Source organism: Chrysemys picta, chromosome 7 (assembly GCF_011386835.1).
Source record: "Chrysemys picta bellii isolate R12L10 chromosome 7, ASM1138683v2, whole genome shotgun sequence".
In the NCBI taxonomy this organism is placed as follows: Eukaryota; Metazoa; Chordata; order Testudines; family Emydidae; genus Chrysemys; species Chrysemys picta.
The window spans coordinates 84,823,233-84,845,056 of NC_088797.1; the positions used below are offsets into that span (position 1 = coordinate 84,823,233).

The 21,824-nt window shown below is 43.7% G+C and overlaps 1 protein-coding gene and 2 long non-coding RNA genes across 10 annotated transcripts in view; 2 read left to right on the forward strand and 1 right to left on the reverse strand.

Moving 5' to 3' along the window:
• Positions 1 to 21,824, forward strand: part of TET1 (tet methylcytosine dioxygenase 1) — a 149,973-nt gene that overhangs the window by 93,305 nt on the left and 34,844 nt on the right. For all 7 annotated transcript variants that reach the window (XR_010589493.1, XM_005297303.4, XM_065553482.1 and 4 more), the window contains 4 exons: positions 1,095 to 1,303; positions 3,120 to 3,270; positions 13,980 to 14,069; positions 14,455 to 14,592. Coding sequence is in view for 6 of the 7 variants with exons in the window: in XM_005297303.4 (XP_005297360.2) it covers positions 1,095 to 1,303; positions 3,120 to 3,270; positions 13,980 to 14,069; positions 14,455 to 14,592 (588 nt within the window). In the remaining variant the exon portion in view is untranslated. The remainder of the gene's footprint in view (positions 1 to 1,094; positions 1,304 to 3,119; positions 3,271 to 13,979; positions 14,070 to 14,454; positions 14,593 to 21,824) is intronic.
• Positions 1,221 to 5,976, reverse strand: LOC135972892 (uncharacterized). Of its 2 annotated transcripts, none has more exons than XR_010589494.1 (4): positions 5,546 to 5,976; positions 3,109 to 3,283; positions 2,120 to 2,311; positions 1,221 to 1,355 (listed from the first exon to the last, which is right to left on the reverse strand). It is a non-coding gene; the product is annotated as an uncharacterized LOC135972892 (long non-coding RNA). The 2 variants fall into 2 exon arrangements; XR_010589495.1 differs by having other exon boundaries at positions 2,120 to 2,296; positions 5,546 to 5,975.
• On the forward strand, positions 6,480 to 9,082 carry LOC135972893 (uncharacterized). Its single transcript, XR_010589496.1, has 2 exons — positions 6,480 to 7,589; positions 8,478 to 9,082. It is a non-coding gene; the product is annotated as an uncharacterized LOC135972893 (long non-coding RNA).

Genomic DNA, 21,824 nt, shown 5'->3' on the forward strand with positions numbered 1-21,824 from the left:
TAAATACAGAGGAATTAGAGATATTTAGTATCCCTTTTTTCTCTTTCTGCAGCATCACTAATAATATGATCCTGTATTCTGTCTAGTCTTCAGTATGTGATATCGAATGGGTGAAGTTTGCTAAGTTATTAAATTATGTGACCAACAGAACACAGTCTAACTTCCAAGTTCTCTTGAGAAGTTATTTTAAGGCCTATATTGATATAAACAGCATCAAGGAAAAGTCTTACTTATAGTTTTATTGCCGAAAGGGAGCAAACAATGTACCTCTTTTCACTGCTTTCTTCTAATTATATGATCTCTGGTAATAACTATAGAAACTATCCTAACACGTAAGTATATGTAATTTTGTGATATGTTCTTTTATGTACCTGCATTTTACTTTTTAGAGGAAGTCTTGTCATTACAATATCAATTCACAGGAGAGGTTAGGTTGTCAGTGGATCGATTATACCAGGATTGTCATTTCCCCCTATAATTATTTTCTTTTTAACCCATCTTCCTGATTGTTTCTGCTCAATGGGGCACAGAAAAAATTTCCTGATTTCTTACACAGACCAGAGTGAAATGCAGAAACATGTTCCACAGAAGAGGATAAAATATGGTACTCTCCAGAGCCCATGATTGTGGGACCTCTTTGGGCAGCAGTGGTTCCTACTAGAATGTTTCAAATCTAGGCCATTCCAGCATAGAGAATAGAAATTCACAATTAATACAGAATGTTTCAGTAATATTAAGCTTGTGATATAAATGAGCTAAAGTTAGGACGTTCCAAGTTTATAGAACATTAACCTTGGCTCTTCTTGTTTTTTTGCTAGCTAGTTTAACAGTTAGGGCTTCAACTTGCATTGAAGTTAATTGGACAGGTCCCAAAAATGACTCTTGTTGACTTCAATGGGAGAAGTACATACATAGCTGTTATTTAAGTATTTTGGTTTGTTTTTTTGTTTTTAATGTAATTTATTTATTTAGTAATGCATAAAAAGATTATATGGTGAGTCAGTAAGGGTTTATTTTGTGAGTAAGGATGTGGCATCAAGATCTTAGAAATATATCCTTTCCTAATCTAAGAATGAATAAAATGATTCTTGCAGGTGATACGAAGAAGTAGTGATGAGGAAAAGTTGCTGTGTTTGGTACGTCAGCGTGCAGGACATCACTGCCAAACTGCCGTCATAGTGATTCTGATTTTGGCCTGGGAAGGGATTCCTCATCTTCTGGCTGATACATTATATAAAGAACTGACACAGAGTCTCAGAAAATATGGTTGTCCCACAAGCCGTAGATGTGCGTTAAACGAAGAGTAAGTGACGTTCATAGCACCTGTTTATTTTCTCCTTGTTTTGTAGGTTGGTCTGCATAAAAGGAAACATATTTGATTTAAAAATCAAAATATATAAGCTTATTTAAAATACAGACCATTGGGTGTCATTTTAGTGTGATGTTAAATTTCTGTTATTCACTAAGGGCCAGACTGTGAACCAGGTATACATGTGCTAAGAGAGTACACGGACTGCTCCCTCTGTTTGTACTCAAGGCCTCTCATCACCCAAAGAGATGGGAAGGAGGTGAAATGTGACTGCCACCCTGTATCAGTTTTGGCTGGACTATGAGTGGAAAGCATACTGCACCTCCCTGAGGAAGAGCATAGTGTGTACACTCATTCTGTGTGGTGGGAGTCCCAGAAGAATTGCATCTCCTGGTGGTACAGTTGCGCCAGGACTTCCCCCTCAGGCAGTGTGGCTCTACACCATTATCAGTGCATGTCATATCAGGTACAATCTAGCCCATAATGTCCCTAAATGGGGTGTTTTTTAAATTATATGTAACACTTTTTCAAGCTCTCTTGTAAATGGAAAATTGTAAGCGTCTTACGCTTTTTAGCTAGTTGTACCCACATTTTGTATTGATTTTTGATTTCTCCTGAGTGGATGGTTTTATGGGTTTGTTTGTTTTTGAAGATTGCCATTATCTTGTATGTTGCAACATGGGGCTTCTGAAATAAATGTAGACACCAAGATACTGGGGGGATAACGGAGGCCTCTTACTGGGTTGTTGTTTTTTTTTTCTAGACAGAAATAGAGCGTTCTTTAGTAGTTTTGTCCTGTTCCACACTCACCTTGCTCAACTGTCTCCACAGTTCTCCTAGGTACCCAGCTATAAAAGAACTGTCTGCTTTTACAGGCATCCATGGCTCAGCCATCCTCAGAGCAATGTTACCAGCTTGGCTTCTTCGAGTCAGTTCTCATCTCCCCAAAAGCCTGACTGTCTCTCTCTTTCTCCACATGAGTTTTCTCTGCAGATGTCCAGACTTTAAAAAAGACAAAAACAAAACCTTTCCCTGCATGCTCTAAGGTTCTGCATTAGTTGCACCCCTGCTACATTCCCACTGATGCTGTGCTGCTCAGGATAGAGTAGGTTATGATCAAACTTCTTGAGCTTTGTAGGTGAGAGAGCCTGGGCACTCAAGCCTGGGATGTTCCTTTGCACGTCAGAAATGAAACTAATTCATCCCATTGGTTGGTAAATTGACTGGAAAGTTTACAGCAGCCAAATGAGACCGCAAGAGCAGTTCTGCCTCAGTGCAGATCCTTGGAGAGCTTGTCTCTAATCAGAATCCTTTTACAACTCTTCAGTGACTTTGACTTAAATCTAATTTACTTTTAATGGTTCCTCCATGTTAGCATGCTTTCATTTCAAAATGTGGATGACTTTCGATATACTGGTTCCACACACAGTCAGAGCTGTGGACAGTATTTATTGGGCTGCAGGACAGCTATAATAAGAGTGGTACTTACTTGCATTTTTTTTAAAAATTAGTCAAAGCTGGAGAAGTCAAAATTACAGTATGGTGGGTATAACAAGGAGATATATAGTTTCATGTTAGATAAAAGTTTTGGGGCTTGAGTTACTTGTGAGTGACTCTTTAAGAACAATAAGCCAATCATACTTTCATAAATAGATAATTATTAACAGAAACAACTGATTAAAGATTTCAGCTATATTTATAAATCATTCTGTTATTTCACTATGGATTATAGAAGTCATGTAAGTAATTATGTATCTAAAGAAAGTTTCTGCTTTGCCAGCTGATTGTTATGCAATTACCTGTCTTATAGCCGCACTTGTGCATGTCAAGGACTTGATCCTGAAACTTGTGGAGCCTCATTCTCATTTGGCTGTTCATGGAGTATGTATTTCAATGGCTGTAAATTTGCCAGAAGCAAAAACCCCAGGAAATTTAGACTTCTCACAGATGACCCTAAACAAGTAAGTTCTTTCTCTGAAAATAATTTGATAGGAATGTTTAGAGGACTAGTGGTAGAGTCTACAGATGTCCACTTACTCACTCACATACGCACACATGCACGTTTGCCTGCGCCCCCTCCACCATAGAACTTATACGTTTACCTTTCTCACCACGTGATGAAAATTCAGTGTATCTTGCTATGCAATGTCATGCCCTAAAAATTATTCTCATATGGCTATTATGTGTCTCTTGATTTGTTTCTGGGTGCAGGTTTAGCAACACTGTGTAAGTTTATTTGTGTTCATGTGAAATGTTCATACTATGTGAACATCTAATAGAACAAAAAAAATATTTTTACAAGCAGTAATAACAGAGTGACACCTTTAGAAAGCCTGTTACATACTTCACTCCTAGATGCCTGTACATTGTGGCCATTCAGGGCTCACCCAAATAAAAAAGTGTAAAGCTCTGTTGGACACCCAAAGATTGCATTCCTGTAGTACAGTCTCCCTATCTTGTGTTAGGGTATGTCTTCACTACCCTCCGTATCGGTGGGTAGCAATCGATTTATCCGGGATTGATATATCGCATCTCGTTAAGGTGCGATATATCGATCCCGGAATGCGCTCACCATTGACTCTGGAACTCCACCAGAGCGAGCAGCGGTAGTGCAGTCGACGGGGGAGCCGTGGCCGTCGATCCCGCGCTGTGTGGACCCCAGACAATTCGATCTTAAGCCTGGTCTACACTACGAGTTTAGGTCGACTTTAGCAGCGTTAAATCGAATTAAGCCTGGACACGTCCACACGACGAAGCCCTTTCTTTCAACTTAAAGGGCCCTTTAAACCGGTTTCTTTACTCCACCTCCGACGAGGGGATTAGTGCTAAAATCGGCCTTTGTGGGTCGGATTTGGGGTAGTGTGGACGGAATTCAACGTTATTGGCCTCCGGGAGCTATCCCACAGTGCTTCATTGTGACCGCTCTGGACAGCACTCTCAACTCAGATGCACTGACCAGGTAGACAGGAAAAGCCCCGCGAACTTTTGAATTTAATTTCCTGTTTGCCCAGTGTGGAGAGCACAGCTGACCACGCAGAGCTCATCAGCACAGGTAACCATGATGGAGTCCCAGGATCGCAAAAGAGCTCCAGCATGGACAGAACGGGAGGTACGGGATCTGCTCGCCATATGGGGAGACGAATCAGTGCTAGCTGAACTCCGTAGCAGTAAACAAAATGGCAAAATATTAGAAAAAGTCTCAAAGGCCATGAAGGACAGAGGCCATAACAGGAACACACAGCAGTGCCACGTGAAAATTAAGTGACTCTGCCAGCAGGTAGGGGATCTTGGGGGACAACTATTGCACTGGTGGGGTGCAAAATAAACTTTATTAAGAAAATGCAAAAACAGGGAAAATTCAATTGTGAGGGGTATGGAGTTTGTTAAGGTAGACAATTGGGGAGGGGTTTCTTTTAGTAAATAGGATAGGGGGTTTCAATAGTGGGGTACAATACAGTGGGGTACAATACAGTTGGTAACCAATTAACAGGTAGCTAACAATTTCTATGTAAAGGGTGTGTCACAGCAGCATATAACCAACTAACAGTTATGGGTAAAATGTGTTAAATAACCAACAACTCTAGGTAAAAATATGTCACAGTGGTTAAATGTAAAATGTGAGGTTTGTTAGAGAGAAAAAGGGTAACCAATGGGGTTTTATGCTAGATTTTAGTAATACAATTGAGGTTTGGCAGCAACAGGAGTGGGGTGAGCACGTGGGGGAAGGGATTAAAAGAGAGAGAGAGAGAAACAGAGAGCAGACAGGCTGCAAGTTTAAACAGCAGAGAGACAATTATACAGTACATAGCAAAATCTTATCTATGATTTAACTTAACCAAGACTACACAAATTAGCAAGTAACAAAACACAATACAACAATTCTTTAAGCCTAATTTACAGAGTACAATGCAAGCAATTTTCTAAACCTAACTTAACCACAACTATGCAAAATGAAATTACAATTTATCTAGACTAAAGGCTAAATGTAACCTAATGGGTGCACCTTATACTAGGGGTAGTTCCAGAGGGCAGAGTGGTGTGTGCCCAGGATACAGCTTCAAGGGGGGAGAGGGGGTGTTTAACTAGTGGTGGCTGCAAGTAGGCTTATTTCTAGCAGCAAAGGCGCTGCGGAGCAAGAAACAGATTACAGATAAAGACCAAGGAGTTAGCTTGGGTCTGCCTGCTGACCCTGCCAGCAGCTAGAACAAGGGGAGTGTGCAAAAGGTTTTTCCTTACCAATCTCCAAAGCAGCAGCAGGAACAGCAGTTTCAGCATCAGAGGACGCAGAGAGGACTTGATTCGCTTACAATAATCAGAAGATTTCCAGGCACAAATTCGTTGTTCGTGGGAGGGGAGTTTAAAAACGGGGGGTATGCTCAAAAACAAACAAGAGCCGGGAGAGGGCCCCCCAAAGACCCCTAGCTGATCAGACCAGGTGGCAAAGCAAGGACCTTCTCCGGGGGTCTGATCAGAAAATGTCTGATTTTAAGGGCAAATTCAGGCAGTTTCCTGCCAGTAACTTTGATTGGTTCCCCTTAATCCAGGGGAGGAGAGAAGGCAGGGAAACTGCAGGTAGGCACAGGACATGTCTGGGCAAGTTCTGAGTCACAGGTATGACTCATATGCTCAGCTACGTGGCCACTTTAGGTCTAGGGTGACCAGATTACAAGCCTAAAATATCGGGACGGGGGCGGAGCCAAAAAAGGGGGCGGGGCCAAAAAATTTAAAGGGCCTGGGGCATTAGCAGGCCCCGCGCGCTGCCCTCCCCGCGGAGCCTCCCACCCCCTGGCCCGCCACGGACATATGCGGGGCAGCGCGGAGCGGGCAGGAGCCGGGTGGGTGGCAGGGGCCGAATCCCCGCTGCTGCCAGGGAGCCCCGCGCCTCTCCCTCCCGCTCGCGGCTGTGGCTCCCTCCCGACGCGACGCGCCCCCCCGCTGCCCCGGGCACATGCGGCGCGCGTCCCCCGCGCCTAGTCTCCCTCCCGCCGGGAAGGAGCAGCTGGATGTGCGCCGCATGTGCGCGGGGCAAGCCGGGGGGGGGGGGGGGGGCGCGTCCGGCCAGGAAGGAGCCGCGGCCGTGAGCGGGACGGAGAGGCGCGGGGCTCCCCAGCAGCAGCGGGGATTCAGCCCGCGCCACCCACCCACCCCCCGCCCGCTCCGCGCTGCCCCGGCCCGGACCCACCGCGCTGCCCCCGCCCGGACCCACCGCGCTGCCCCGCGGGCTGCAGGGCTGGAGCAGCCTCCAGGCTGCACTCCCGGCCCCGGGTGAGGCAGCCCGCGGGAAAAGAAGCCCTCTGGCGCGGCGGGGGGGCTCACAGCTGAGCCCGCCCTCTCCCTCCCTTGCCAGGCCCCCTTTGCCTGCCCGGTGCCCGGGTGCTGGAGCTGACTTACCAGCTCCAGGATCCAGGCACCGCCGCCGCCAGTCCCTCCCTCCAGGCTTGCACCGCCATGCTGCAAGCCTGGGAGGGAGGAGGAATGCTGGGGAAGAGGCGGGGCCAGGGCGGGGATTTGAGGAGGGAGCCAATGGGGGGAGAAGGGGGCGGAGCCGGAGCGGAAGGGAAAATTTCTTCTTTGTCCCGCGTCCCGACCAAACATCGGTCGGGACGCGGGACAAAGAAGCAAATATCGGGACAGTCCCGATAAAATCGGGACGTCTGGTCACCCTACTTTAGGTCTTGTATACCTGGGCAGAGCACCCTACACCGAGCCGGGTCCGAACAAAGAAGCTAGACAAAGGAGCGAAAAAGCCCCCACCTCCCTGAGCAGAGCAATGGCTCCAGTCAGTCTGCACAAGCCATTTCCATGAGCAGGGCCAGGCTGTTACTTTGGTCAGTTCCATGGCCAGGGGGGCGGCCACTCAGCACAAACAGAAAGGAAGGGGGGAAAAGGAGTCCCAACAGGGGGACAGCTGTAACAGATATTAAGGAGCTAAGGCAAGCCTACCACAAAGCCAGAGAGGCAAACGGAAGGTCTGGGACAGAGCCGTAAACATGCCGCTTCTACGCGGAGCTGCATGCCATTCTAGGGGGTGCAGCCACCACTACCCCAACCGTGTGCTTTGACTCCGTCAATGGAGAAACACGCAACAGGGAAGCGGGTTCGGGGTACGCGGAAGATGATGGTGATGATGAAGACAATGAAGATAGCTCACAGCAAAGAAGCGGAGAAACCGGTTTCCCCAACAGCCAGGATATGTTTATCACCCTGGACCTGGAACCAGTAACCCCCGAACTCACCCAAGGCGTGCTCCCAGACCCTGAGGACACACAAGGGACCTCTGGTGAGTGTACATTTGTAAATTATTACACATGGTTTAAAAGCAAGCGTGTTTAATGATTAATGATTAATTTCCCCTGGCAATCGAGGCCAGTACAGCTACTGGAAAAGTCTGTTACCATGTATGGGGATGGAGCGGAAATCTTCCAGGGACATCTCCAGAAAGCTCTCCTTCACGTACTCCCAAAACCTTTGCAAAAGGTTTCTGGGGAGGGCTGCCTTATCGCGTCCGCCATGGTAGGACACTTTACCACGCCAGGCCAGTAGCACGTAGTCTGGAATCATTGCATAACAAAGCATGGCAGCGTACGGTCCCGGTGTTTGCTGGCATGCAGACAACATCCATTCCTTATCTCTCTTTGTTATCCTCAGGGGAGTGATATCATTCACGGTCACCTGGTTGAAATGGGGTGATTTTATTAAGGGGACATTCAGAGGTGCCCGTTCCTGCTCGGCTGAACAGAAATATTGGTGTTTGTGTGTGTGTGTGTGTGTGTGGTGGGGTAGTTGGGTTTGTGCTGCATGTTAACCCGGAAACCCCAGCCCCTCCTTTTACATTGCAAACCCATTTTAAATGGCCAACCCAATAGGTCCTTGGTATGGGAATGAGGGCGCTGCTGTTTGAAACCATTCCCACATGTTATGAAGGTTAAAAAAGCCAAAAGACTGTGGCTTACCATGGCTGCCTGCAAGCCGAATTCTGTTGCCTGGCACTGCCTGAGTGATCTCTCTCACCAAACCGGCAGGCCCTCAATATAAGAGGAAAAATGCGACCTTGTAACGAAAGCACATGTGCTGTGTAATGTGAACAGCAAAATTTAACGTGAAAGAGTGTACCCATTGTTCTCTAAAATGTGTCTTTTTTAACCACCACTCCCTTCTCCTCCACCAGATGCAAATGTTTCTCCTTCGCAGAGGATAGCGAAGATTAGAAGGAGAAAACGGCGGACTTGGAATGATATGTTCTCAGAGCTCCAGATGTCCTCCCACACTGAAAGAGCACAGCAGAATGCGTGGAGGCAGTCAATGTCAGAGTGCAAAAAAGCACAATATGAACGAGAGGAGAGGTGGCGGACTGAACAGAGCAAGTGGCAGGCTGAAGATGATAGGTGGCGTCAGCTTGCAGAAAGAAGGCAAGAGTCGATGCTCCGGCTGCTGGAGCATCAAACTGATATGCTCCAGCGTATGGTTGGGCTTCAGGAAAGGCAGCAGGAGCAGAGACCGCTGCTACAGCCCCTGTGTAACCAACAGCCCTCCTCCCCAAGTCCCATTGCCTCCTCACCCAGACACCCAAGAACACGGTGGGGGGCCTCCGGCCACCCGGTCACTCCACCCCAGTTGATTGCCCGAGCATCGGAAGGCTGGCCTTCAATAAGTGTTAAAGATTTAAACTGCAGTGCGTCCTTTTCCTTCCCTCCTCCCCCACCCATCCCGGGCTACCTTGGCAATTATCCCCCTAGTTGTGTGATGAATTAATAAAGAATGCATGAATGAGAAGTAACAGTGACTTTATTGCCTCTGCAAGCGGTGCTCGAAGGGGGGAGGGGAGGGTGCGGTGGTTGGTTTACAGGGAAGTAGAATGAACCAGAAGCGGGGGGGGGGTGGAGGGCTCATCAAGGAGAAACAAACAGAAGTTTCACACCGTAGCCTGGCCAGTCACAAAACTGGTTTTCAAAGCTTCTCTGATGCGCACCGCACCCTGCTGTACTCTTCTAACCGCCCTGGTGTCTGGCTGCGCGTAATCAGCGGCCAGGCGATTTGCCTCAACCTCCCACTCCGCCATAAATGTCTCCCCCTTACTCTCACAGATATTGTGGAGCGCACAGCAAGCAGCAATAACAATGGGGATATTGGTTTTGCTGAGGTCTATGAGTCAGTAAGCTGCGCCAGCGCGCTTTTAAACGTCCAAATGCACATTCCACCACCATTTGGCACTTGCTCATCCTGTAGTTGAACAGGTCCTGACTACTGTCCAGGCTGCCTGTGTATGGCTTCATGAGCCATGGCATTAAGGGGTAGGCTGGATCCCCAAGGATAACGATAGGCATTTCAACATCCCCAATGGTTATTTTCTGGTCTGGGAAGAAAGTCCCTTCCTCCAGCTTTCGAAACAGACTAGAGTGCCTGAAGACGCGAGCATCATGTACCTTTCCCGGCCATCCCACATTGATGTTGGTGAAACGTCCATTGTGATCCACCAGGGCTTGCAGCAGCATTGAAAAGTACCCCTTGCGGTTTATGTACTCGGTGGCTTGGTGCTCCGGTGCCAAGATAGGGATATGGGTTCCGTCTATCGCCCCACCACAGTTTGGGAATCCCATTGCAGTAAAGCCATCCACTATGACCTGCACGTTTCCCAGAGTCACTACCCTTGATATCAGCAGGTCTTTGATTGCTTTGGCAACTTGGATCACAGCAGCCCCCACAGTAGATTTACCCACTCCAAACTGATTCCCGACTGACCGGTAGCTGTCTGGCGTTGCAAGCTTCCACAGGCCTATCGCCACTCGCTTCTCAACTGTGAGGGCTGCTCTCATCCTGATATTCTGGCGCGTCAGGGCAGGGGAAAGCAAGTCACAAAGTTTCATGAAAGTGCCCTTACGCATGCGAAAGTTTCGCAGCCACTGGGAATCGTCCCAGAACTGCAACACGATATGGTCCCACCAGTCTGTGCTTGTTTTCCGGGCCCAGAATCGGCGTTCCACGCCATGAACCTGCCCCAGTAACACCATGATTTGCACATTGCTGGGGCCCGTACTTTGTGAGAGGTCTATGTCCATGTCAATTTCCTCATCACTGTCGTTGCCGTGCTGCAATCGCCTCCTCGGCTGGTCCTGGTTTTGCTTTGGCATGTCCTGGCTCTGCATATACTCCAGGACAATGCACGTGATGTTCATAGTGCTCATAATTGCCGCAGTGATCTGAGCGGGCTCCATGATCCCAGTGCTATGGCATCTGGTCTGAAAAAAGGCCCGAAACTGACGGAGGGAGGGAGGGGCGACTGACGACATGGCGTACAGGTACAGGGAATTAAAATCAACAAAGGTGGCTGTGCATCAGGGAGAAACACAAACAACTGTCACACAGAATGGCCCCCCCAAAGATTGAACTCAAAACCCTGGGTTTAGCAGGCCGTTGATTTCACGGAGGGAGGGGGAAGCAAATGAATACAGAACAAATCTGGTCCATCTATTTTTTACATCTTAAGCTGGCAGCAGACGGTGCAGCATGACTGATAGCCCTCGGCATCTTCTGGGTGCTTGGCAGAAGATACTGTACTACGACTGCTAGCCATCATCGTCAAGACGGTTCAATAGGACTGCTGGCGGGACTGAGTCTCCAGGAGACAAAGCATGTCTGCCCAGGTGCCTCTGATCGAACTGGAATACTACAATGACGGATACCAGTCGTAATATACCATCTACTGCCAAAAGGCAAGGGGCTGCTGCTGTGTAGCAATGCAGCCCCACATCTGCCAGCACCCAGATCACTGATGAAGGCCACCAGTCATACTGCACCGTCTACTGCCAAAAGGCAATTAGCTACTGCTGTGTAGCAATGCAGTACCACGTCTGCCGGCACCCAGATGACATATGGTGATGCTGAGCTGAGCTGAGCGGGCTCCATGCTTGCCGTGGTATGTTGTCTGCACAGGTAACCCAGTTAAAAAGGCGCGAATCGATTGTCTGCCGTTGCTCTGACAGAGGGGGAGGGGCCTGATGACATGTACCCAGAACCCGCCGCGACACTGTTTTGCATCATCAGGCATTGGGATCTCAACCCAGAATTCCAATGGGCGGCGGAGACTGTGGGAACTGTGGGATAGCTACCCACAGTGCAATGCTCCGGAAGTCGACGCTAGCCTGGGTACTGTGGACGCAGTCCACCGACTTAATGCACTTAGAGCATTTTATGTGGGGACACACGCAGTCGACTGTATGAAACCGATATCTATAAAACCAGCGTCTGTAAATTCGACCTAATTTCGTAGTGTAGACATACCGTTAGATACTTCGACTTCAGCTACGCTATTCGCGTAGCTGAAGTTGCGTATCTTAGATCAATCTCCCCTCCTAGTGTAGACCAGCCCTTAGAATAAATGAATGGCATCTCTGGGTTCTGCCACTTTCCCACTGCTGTCAGCCCAGCTGATGGACTGGTTCTCCTGTCTACCATGTATAATGGACTAGTTTTCTTTTGGGTATCATGCCTCCTAATATATGTCCTTAAACATGATGCAGTCAAATAATTGTTTAATTATTGCATGTGAACATGACTGATGAGGGACAGCTTGTATAGCACAGGAAATATAAAAACTGATTATACAAAAAGTACACTACTAAAAAGTGTCTAGTGGATTTGTTTATGCTGTTGGAAAGCTTTTTACAACAAAAGGTGAAGACCATTAAAGGTATGCTCTTAAAAATGACAGCTGACTCCTGTCTTATCCAGTGACATGCTTGCTCACCCAGCATGAGAGAACGTGAAAATAATCTCAAGGTCCCTTTTGTTCTGATCTTAGCTGTCTCTAGCCTCACTTCTCTCTGGAGGTCTGAGGGAAAAGATTGTTTGCACCTTGACCAGATAACCTGATGTGCTTCAAAATACATATTGTTTAAACACATCATATGCAAATTGCCATTATTCTTAGTTAATTGGATTCAATATACACTTGTATATTATTTCATCAGTGAACTTCTCCTACTACTCTGTCCCACCCACTGCTGCCAGAGAACCCAAACACCCAACTTGTTCAGGTTCAGACAATAAGGGTGTTTTCATGCTTTTTTGTGCAGTTTTGACATTCATTCCTTCTCAAAAGTCAACCTTGAAAAACCCAAATCTTCTGTATACCACGGAAGCTAAATATTTCCTATAAGTCCTTCATTTTTCACCTTTCCACTCACAGATAATGAGTTCCAATTCCAATTAAAAAAAACATATAGGAAAAAATTCAGGGGAAGTCATCACAAAACTTTTATTCCCTTCATTTGGGTTTGTCACTAATTCTAACAAGCAGGTATTTCTTCATCTTAGCTAAATGTTGGATATTGATCATTTTGCAGATGACATAAAACTAGGAGGTATAGCAAATAAAGAAGAAGATAGATTCAATGTACAGAGAGATTTGGATCGTTTGATCATTTGAGGCACTGGACGGAGTCAGATGAGGTTTAATGTAAAGAAGTGTATGATAATACATTTAGGTAAGAATAGCATATAGTATAGATTTAAACTAAAGATTGTTACCTAGAATACAGTCGAGAAGAAACATGAATTAGCTCTAGATAATAAATTGATTATTGTATGAATTCACAGTGTGATGCCATTATGTAAATCTAATCCAAGACTGAAACACGCGTGTGTGTATGTAGCTACACATGCACTCTCCGAAGGAAAAGTCTCATGCAGAACATAAGTTATATTGATTTTCTGCTTTGTAACGTGTTTGTAAGGCTGCAATTGGAATTGCAAGTGCAAAAGTCTGGTCTTCACATTTAAAAAAATAATAGGGAGCACGTCACTTGCTGATTTTCTTGGGATGGCCATTCTTCAGGGAAAACACACATTTTGAGGCAAGTAATAGAGCTTAAATATTACTCCCTCATGGAAAGGCATCTAGTTTATCCAATTTTCATAGCTCTATTTCTATGAGGAAAAGAGTCCTGTCCCTCTGTTAGAAACCTCCTCAGTCCACGCCCTAATTGAGACCCCTGCATACCTCCCAGGCAGTCATTATCAGATAAAACAATCAAGAGCTGTGGTGCAGTGGGAGGAGCTATCTCCCAAACAGGAGTTGAAGATGATATACTAAACTGGTGGGATGACTCTGCAGATATAAAGCAGCAGTAATGAGTAGGATTTTTCAGGTGGAGCAGATCTTTTACCAGTTTAAATCAAAACGAGTTTTCACAAGCAAAAACATAATTAAAAGGTTCCCCAAGATTCTCCCAGTACTGGTTCTTCCAGTACTCAGCACATGGGTGTGTTAGCATTCCCACAGGCATTAACTTACTTCTGTCTCTGGAATGTTTGGTTTATTGCTCTTCCCAGACTATCTGTGCAAGTGAAGGGGAAAACGAAACTGAAGTTGACCCCTTGTGTACTGGTTATGAAGTAGTGCCCCCAATCCATTAGCAAACATGAATTGTATACTACTCTGTTATTTGTTTGACTATTTAAATTTACAGTGTTTTTACCAGTTTTGACACTTTGCTATGTCAAACAGCAGGTTTATTTTAAACACAGAAAACAGAAGTAAAATAAATAAAATATAAAATTGAAGCCATGTTAATTTTGAATTTCCTGACTTTGATGGTTTGTGTTAGTACCTCTCCAAACTGGGCTAAATGTTCCAAGTAAATTATAACTCTGTAAATATTTTTGTCTGTAGGAAGAACATCTTGAAAATAATTTGCAAACTTTAGCTACTGATGTGGCTCCACTTTATAAGAAACTTGCTCCTGATGCTTTTCAGAATCAGGTAGGTCTGTGAGATTCAGGCAGCGGTGATAAGTGACCTTAATTTTGTAATGCTGTGTCCTGGAGAAAATGTCTTCCTGACCCCAGCTGCTGTTCAGATTATGCCTTGAAGATTAATAACCCTGGTAAATTATTTTGTAACTAGAGAGTTTTTATTATTTATAGGAGTCTAATAATTCTTTAAATCTGGCTCAGCTGTTTGTCTCAGTAATGTCTTATACTGAATGTCACATGTTAATTACAGGTTGCACAATGAAGTATTTACTTTCTGATAAAGCAGTTTACCTGATTACCTTTATTTAGTTAAAAATCAATGCTAGTGTGTCCCACAGAGTCTGAAGTTTCTCAGTGCCATCTCCAAATAAACCTAGTTATTTTATTTTTAGGTGGAAAATGAACACATGGGCCCAGACTGTCGGCTTGGATCCAAGGATGGTAGGCCTTTCTCTGGTGTTACAGCTTGTATAGATTTCTGTGCCCACGCCCATAAGGACACACACAATATGCACAATGGAAGCACTGTGGTATGTACATTTCATTTTCTCATTTGTGCTGTTTTCTGTTGTGATTTTTAAATGCTGCTTCATTTAGTGATACATTTGCATGAAGCATTTAAGGTGCTAAAATATTACGAGTGTTTCTTCGTATAAATATCCACAGGAGTTGGGTGTGTCATTCTTAGCCTGCAGAAGGCTTATTATTATTCACCTTATTATTCTGCAGAATAAGAAAAGCAAGGGTGCAATCTAGGATAAAATACCTACAGATATCTCAGATATACAAGTCCTGCATGCTCAGTCTACCTCAGGACAGATAACGTATTCAAAGTAAAGGTTTGATGTCCGAAGTAAAATAAAAGAAACATGCCCTGCAGCCAAGAATTGCATAACGCTCCTGCAGAAGAAGATCTTATGTAAATAAGCTCATTATCTGTCACATTTTATCACTCCCAGTTTTCACATTCACCAACCTCTCCTTCCTTATCACCATGGTGCCTGACAGGCTCTAGGCTGGTGTAGCTGTTGGTAGGAAAATAGACCAGGTAATATCATGGAGCATGTGCTGGAGTTATTTTTAAAAGTCTTTGTAGTATTAATTAAGGGGAATAGTCTTCCATAGTCCCAGTGTGGAAAGAATCCCTCTAGTTGTCATTCTGTGGTATGTGGTTGATACCATAGATGTTCATTGTATGATTAGTGGGGAAGAGTGAGACAAGGGACACCATTTCTATTAAATAACCTTTTAGAAAATGAGGCCTGAAGACAGATAAGCTCAGAACAAAATAAATCCAAGAATGCTTTTGTAAATATATTGTTTTCAGCAGTGTGAGCTTTAATTACAAGCACTTCCTGCATAGTTGGAATGCTTTTGTGAATGTCATTGGAAATCACATTCAAGCATAATCTCTGTATTTAAAAGTATATGTAAAATCTCTGCCTTTGGGCTGGTCTACACTGGGCGGGGGATCGAACTAAGATACGCAACTTCAGCTACGAAAATAACGTAGCTGAAGTCGACGTATATTAGATCGATTTACCTCGGGTCCTCACGGCGCGGGATCGATGGCCGCGGCTCCCCCGTCGACTCCGCTTCCACCTCTCGCTCTGGTGGAGTTCTGGAGTCGAGGGGGAGCGGGTTCGGGGATCGATTTATCGCGTCTAGACGAGACGAGATAAATCAATCCCCGCTAGATCGATTACTACCCGCTGATGCGGCGGGTAGTGAAGACATACCCTTAATTAGGGTTAGTGTCTTCTTCAAAAACTGGAAAATTAAAATTTAATGTAATATATTCCTGTAGTTTAAGAAATATAGCCCAATCCTGCACATTACTTGAGCATGTGCCCAACATTAAGCTTGTGAATAGTCCCAGTCACTTAACTGGAACTACTCACATGCTTACTGTTAATCATGTGCTTATGTGCTTTGTTGGATAGGGGTCTCTGGCTTTAAGGCTGTAAGAGTCTTTAAAGGCTATCCATGAACAGCAAACCTGAATTGACTTGTAGTGTTTTGCTAATAGTGAGTGTCTTCAGATAAGATTATGAAATAGCTTATTCACAAAATATATTTTACAGAATAGTATAAAACCAATATGTTATTAAAGTACATACAGTGCAACTGTATTGAACTAGAACTTCCTCAATGTGGAAATTCAGAGGGAAGATTTAACAATTCAGAATTTGAAAATGTGTCTTGCCTTTGGAGATTTAAGAATTCAGAATTTGAAAATGCGTCTTGCCTTTGGAGATTGTATGCTAATATAACTTGGTTATATCTAAAATAGGATTATTTTGGTACATGCAATATTATTTCATATTAAAAGACAGAATTACATAGAACTTAAGTCTACTACCACCTATTTAGGAATGGATCCCGAAAAGAGAAATGATGATGATGTTGGAAAATACAGTGTATCAGAGTAGGAATTTCTTAGATGATCTTAAATTAATATGGGTTCCTTTTAAAGAACATATTCGGATCAACTCAATATACATTTATTTATCTAGAGTCATTGCTGTTATTTCAGCACCAGGAAATGTTCATTAGGGACGCTTCTGTATTTCTTTGAATATTTTCATATGCAGTATGTTTTGTGAATTTTTCCAAATCAAATTGGTTGTGTAATCATATTCTTTATTAACTTCATCTTTAGCTAGAGCAAATTAAATCTAGTTTTTTTTTATGGGAATTGATTCTATGGAGATCACATTTGAGCAAAAAACTGAAGGTATTAAAACTATATTTACGTGGAAAAGCTAACCAGTGTGAATATTTCCTGTTTGCTCTGTAGTGGTGTAAAAATACTTAGAAATTCTACACGGGTATGTACTAACCTGTGTATCTGGAAATACTGGATGTACTTTATCTTTATGAAAGCACCTTTTTTACCCAATAAATATAGCATCATTTTCACTCCATCAGACTCTTTTGTTATCTTTTTAACAGTCTTCTTAAGATGATTCAGGTAGCTGACAACAATGGTGTTAAGGTAGAGTGTTCCCTGGTGAGGTGGAAGCCATGATTGCAATTGAATGGCACAAGGACAGGCGTATAAGAATTAAAGGTGTCAATCTGAATTTGTCTCAAGTATTTGTGTTGCTTCAAAGGATTAGCTGAAATGGGTCAACTTCATGCCTGTGTAAATCCATTGAAATCAGTGGATTTACACAAGGGATTAATTTGGCCCAGTGGATTTTACAAAGAATGGCTCAAAAGTAACTAATGAAAGCATGGCTAGTGCAGTAATAGCTATACTGGTGGTTCATGTCCTATTGGACAGTGCCTCTGACAATGGGTGAAGGGTGGGATGAGTGGGGAGACCAACTACAACTATATGTGACTACTCATACCATTTAGTCTGTGGCACTGGCTGTGGAAAAAGTAAAGGGAGGAAAGTGACTCTGTGGTCCAAGGGCTGCTGCCTGTTTCCTTTTGGCCTTTCTGAATAGGAAGGAGAGGTTGGTAGAGTAGCAAAAGATACCTGCACAGAGAGGGTCAATGGCTTTGAGGAAACTGCCATACTTCAGACCTTACTGCAGATCCATTCCCTAGCTTTGAATGAAGTTAGTGAGAAGAGAAGAGATGATGGCACCTTTCAAATTGCCCATTCAGCTTCTCTTCACACTTCTTCACTGCTTAGCAAGAGTGCCCTTTCTCACTCTCACAACAGCACACGGGTGCCTACAGCTTTCTTCTTTACTAGCACAAATAATACCCCATCACTCTGGTTCATGAACAATAAGCAGCATGGAGGTTCATGAAGAATAAATCATGCCATATGAGTCTGATCACTTTTTGTGATCTACGTAGAATACTAATATGATACATGAAGCTCATATAGTGGGTGAGACATATTGGGACCTCTTGAAGCATTAGAAACCATGCGTTAATACATTTATTACCAAAAAATTAAATTAAAATAAACATAATCAACACTACTTTTTAAAAACCCTGAAAAATGGCTTATGGGCAAAGAATAATTATAAATGGCACTGCAATCAGTTTGGATTTCACAAGTGTTAACGTAGGAGTTTTATTTTATTTTAGTAGTTTTATCAATGATCTGAAAAAGGAAGCAAAAAAATAAAATAAATTAAACTAAGATGTAACTTCTCCTGGCTTTGAATCCTCTGTAAACACTGAAAGGATATAAAGTACAAATCTAGGGCCTGATTCTCCTCTCAGTTACACACATGCACACAGTGTAAACCATAAGTCAGTGATTTGAAGTTAACAAAATTACACTTTTGTGAATCCGGTGCAAGAAGAGAATCACACCCCAAATATCAAACTAGAGAGATTAGAAAAATGACAGATTCATAAAATGAGGTTCAGGTTTGGAAAAATGCAGTAAACTTTTCTTTTCTGGAAATATTATTCTGAACGAAAGCTACTGCATGTAAGGGAGATGCCATACATGCAAATGTATGATATCACAGGTTAAAAGGGCAATAATTCCTCTTTATATAGCATCAGTGTTACTTAATTTGGAGTACCATGCATGTTTTTCACTGTTCTACCAGTATTTCAAATGAGATTGACAAACCAGAGAAGATGCAGAGAAGGGAAACAAAGATGGTTAAGGGAACGGAGGAATTGTCCTATAAAGATAAGGAGAATTGTAAGTGTTGTAGAGATAGATTATAAAGAAAGAATGATATATTTATCTACAAATTTGAAATATGTCACTGTTAAGGAATGCAGAATTGTCCAGGTTTGCTTTAAGTGGGGAATAATAATTATTCAGCAATGGAAAATTTAAGCAGGACATTAGGAAATTTTTTGAATAATTTGAATAAAGGACAGTGCTGGAATACCCATCACTGGAATTATTGAAACTTGGCTGAGGCAACTTGTACTTAGATGTTCTGTAGGGAACACTCCTGCATTAGCAGAAGGAGGAACTAGATAATCTAATAGGATTTTTCCATCCCTAGGATTCTAGAATGAGATAAGAAGAGAGAAGATCAGAATAAGAGATGGTTTAAATTGATTAGGACACTGCAAATTTACCACCAGGCTGCAACCTTAAGATCTGAAGATCTAGCTCCACCTAAAGTCACACTACCTTCATAACCTCATCTTGACCTCTGATGTGGTTGTTGGAAAAAAACAAAAAATGCCACCGTTATAGGAGGCTGATACTGAGGGCTTTTGAAAGGCTAGCCATTGCATAGTACTGGCCAAATACTACCTAGGATTGCAGAAGAAGTCAGAGAAGCCTGTGTTAGTTATGGCTTTACAGGGAACTCTTTTTATCACATCGTAGTGGAATCACTATTAGCATACTGTCAAGTGCCAGAGGAGTCATATCAACCAAGTCATTTCAAAAAGCAAGAGGGAGATCAGGTGAGACTGGATTTATTTAACTGGTTAAGTTTTTTTAATACCAGTTTCTTAAGTCAGAGACAAAGACTAATTGAAGTAGCGGAACCTATGATATGAAACAACTATTTGATACTGCCTGCAGTTTTGGAACATAATGCAGCTATGCCCAGGTACCCTGCAAAGCACGTACATGCCTATACTGTAGCTACCAAAGGTGCTAAGAAATGTGTTTGGCTACTACACCCCCTACAGCACCAAGTAAAACTAATAGATTTATACAGAATGAAAAACAACTAAAGCCCTGAGGATAATGACTATCAAAATATTTAAACTAGCATTGCTTTACTGGGCATGTATACAGTGGAGCCAGAAATATACTGCATCCAATGTAAACAAAAAATCCAAACCCTTGTTGACCTTTGTTCCTAAGGAAATATTGCTTGTGTTGTGTGGTACTTGTGGCAGTTACAGATGTTCATTAATGTCTTAGTGGGCACAGGCAATTCACAAGTATCAGTTGGCCACAAATGGATATCCTAAGAAGAACTGAATTATAAGACTGGAAGTGCTTTATTGTTAAAACTGGAAGTGTTCAGTGGTCAGCCTAACTACCTCATATGGTACACGTGCAGTAGTTTTTAAAGATCAGGACCCAATTTTCAAAATGCATCTAACGAAAGAGCACGTGCTCAACTTGCATAGTGCTACTATCCAATTCACACGTGTAAATTGTAAATTTTCATACACACTACCCTGACTTCCATGCATGCATTAGCTGTTGTGTGGACTTTTGAAAAATTTGGGTTGATAGTTAATCTGGTTAATGGCTGATAAACGGCTGAGATTTAGTATAGTGGTTCTCAATCAGAGGTCTGCGCCCCCCCACCCCACCCCCCGGGGTGTGCGAGCCGAAGCAGGGCCAGCATTAGACTAGCTGGACTATCTAGAGCAGAAAGCTTGGCACTCTGTGGGGCGGAAGCCCCAAGCCCTACTCCCTGTGGCTGTAGCCCAGAGCCCTGCTGCCCCGCCACCCAGCAGGGAGGAAGCTCTGAGCCCCGCCATCCCGTGGCTGAAGCCTGGAGCTTCTCCAATGCGCAGAGTTGAAGCCACAACGCACACACACACTCTACCACCCTGCGGAGCAGAAGCCCCAAGCCTCAGTGCCCCATGGAGTAGAAGCCCTAAGCTCCCAACCGCCCCACGGCACAGAAGCTCCCATCAGGCAGAAGCCCAGAGCTCCCCTCCCCCACTACCGAGCAGCTGAAGCCCAGAGCCCCAAAGTGCCTCCCTCATGGCTGAAGCCCTGAATCCCCCTTCACTTCCTCCCCCCACTGGTCCCTGAAGTTTTATAGCATGTTAGGGAGACCTCAGAAAGAGAAAGCTTGAGAACCCCTGATTTATTATAGTTCGCCAATATACTTCTATTTAGCACTTTAAAACTTGGTGACTTGGTCACAAGGAAGATGAAAATTGGAAGGACCAGAAATTAACTCGAGGAGGTTATTTTTTCCTCATATGAGTGCATTTTCTGTAATCCAAAACCATATTGTATACAACATGATAGCCAATAGAGGACAAGGTGTTGGAAATCAAGCAGTTACAGGGACAGGGTTTGGTAGAAATTTGTACAAACTGTATAAATATGAACAATATTTCAAATATGTACAAGTGCATTACCAGCAGGTTCTAGCTCTTCAGGAGTGCTATAAAACAGGATATGTAAAGGGAGGGATGCTTACTGCTGATTCATGCCACAATCCCTCATGAAAATTTGTGCATTTGGGCTGAAGGAGAATTGGTAGGCAAATACATACAAAGGAATTGAAGTTGCTCTACTTTGTGTATTGTGGACCAATAGAACTGTGACAGTTATCCATTAGCTTTGGTTGACTGCGAGGGAATTAACTGAGTTTTCTTTACAGACAGAAAGCACTTTTCACAGGACTGCATGATCATTACTCTGTTCACCTCTGAAAGACAGTGCTCTAAGAGAAAATCTCTGCAAAATTTTCTCTTTTCACAGACTGTTTCATGGTGTTTGGTTAGTGGAGATGTGTGTAAAGCACCCTTCCAGCTGGTTGTCTGCTTGGGCAGAAGGTTCTATCTTAGTGAACTAATTTTTGCAAGACTTACTGTTGCTATCTCCCAGCAATCCTTGTTAAAGATGAACTGTAAATAAAAATCTCAAAATTAGCGATATTTGCAGAATTCTTCCTTAGTCAGGCTTTGTCTTGGATCTCTAGTTTCGCCCAGCACTTTATTATACAAAATCAAACTTTCGCTTGTTAGGGCCCTTAAAGTCATGTCTGGTTGGAGTCAGCTCTAATGATGTCGCCTCACCATGCTGTAGGATCATAGCTGTCATCGAGCTGTTGCATAGGGATTTAAGTAAATTCCTGTTTTAATATGTGTGTTTTCTCAAAGT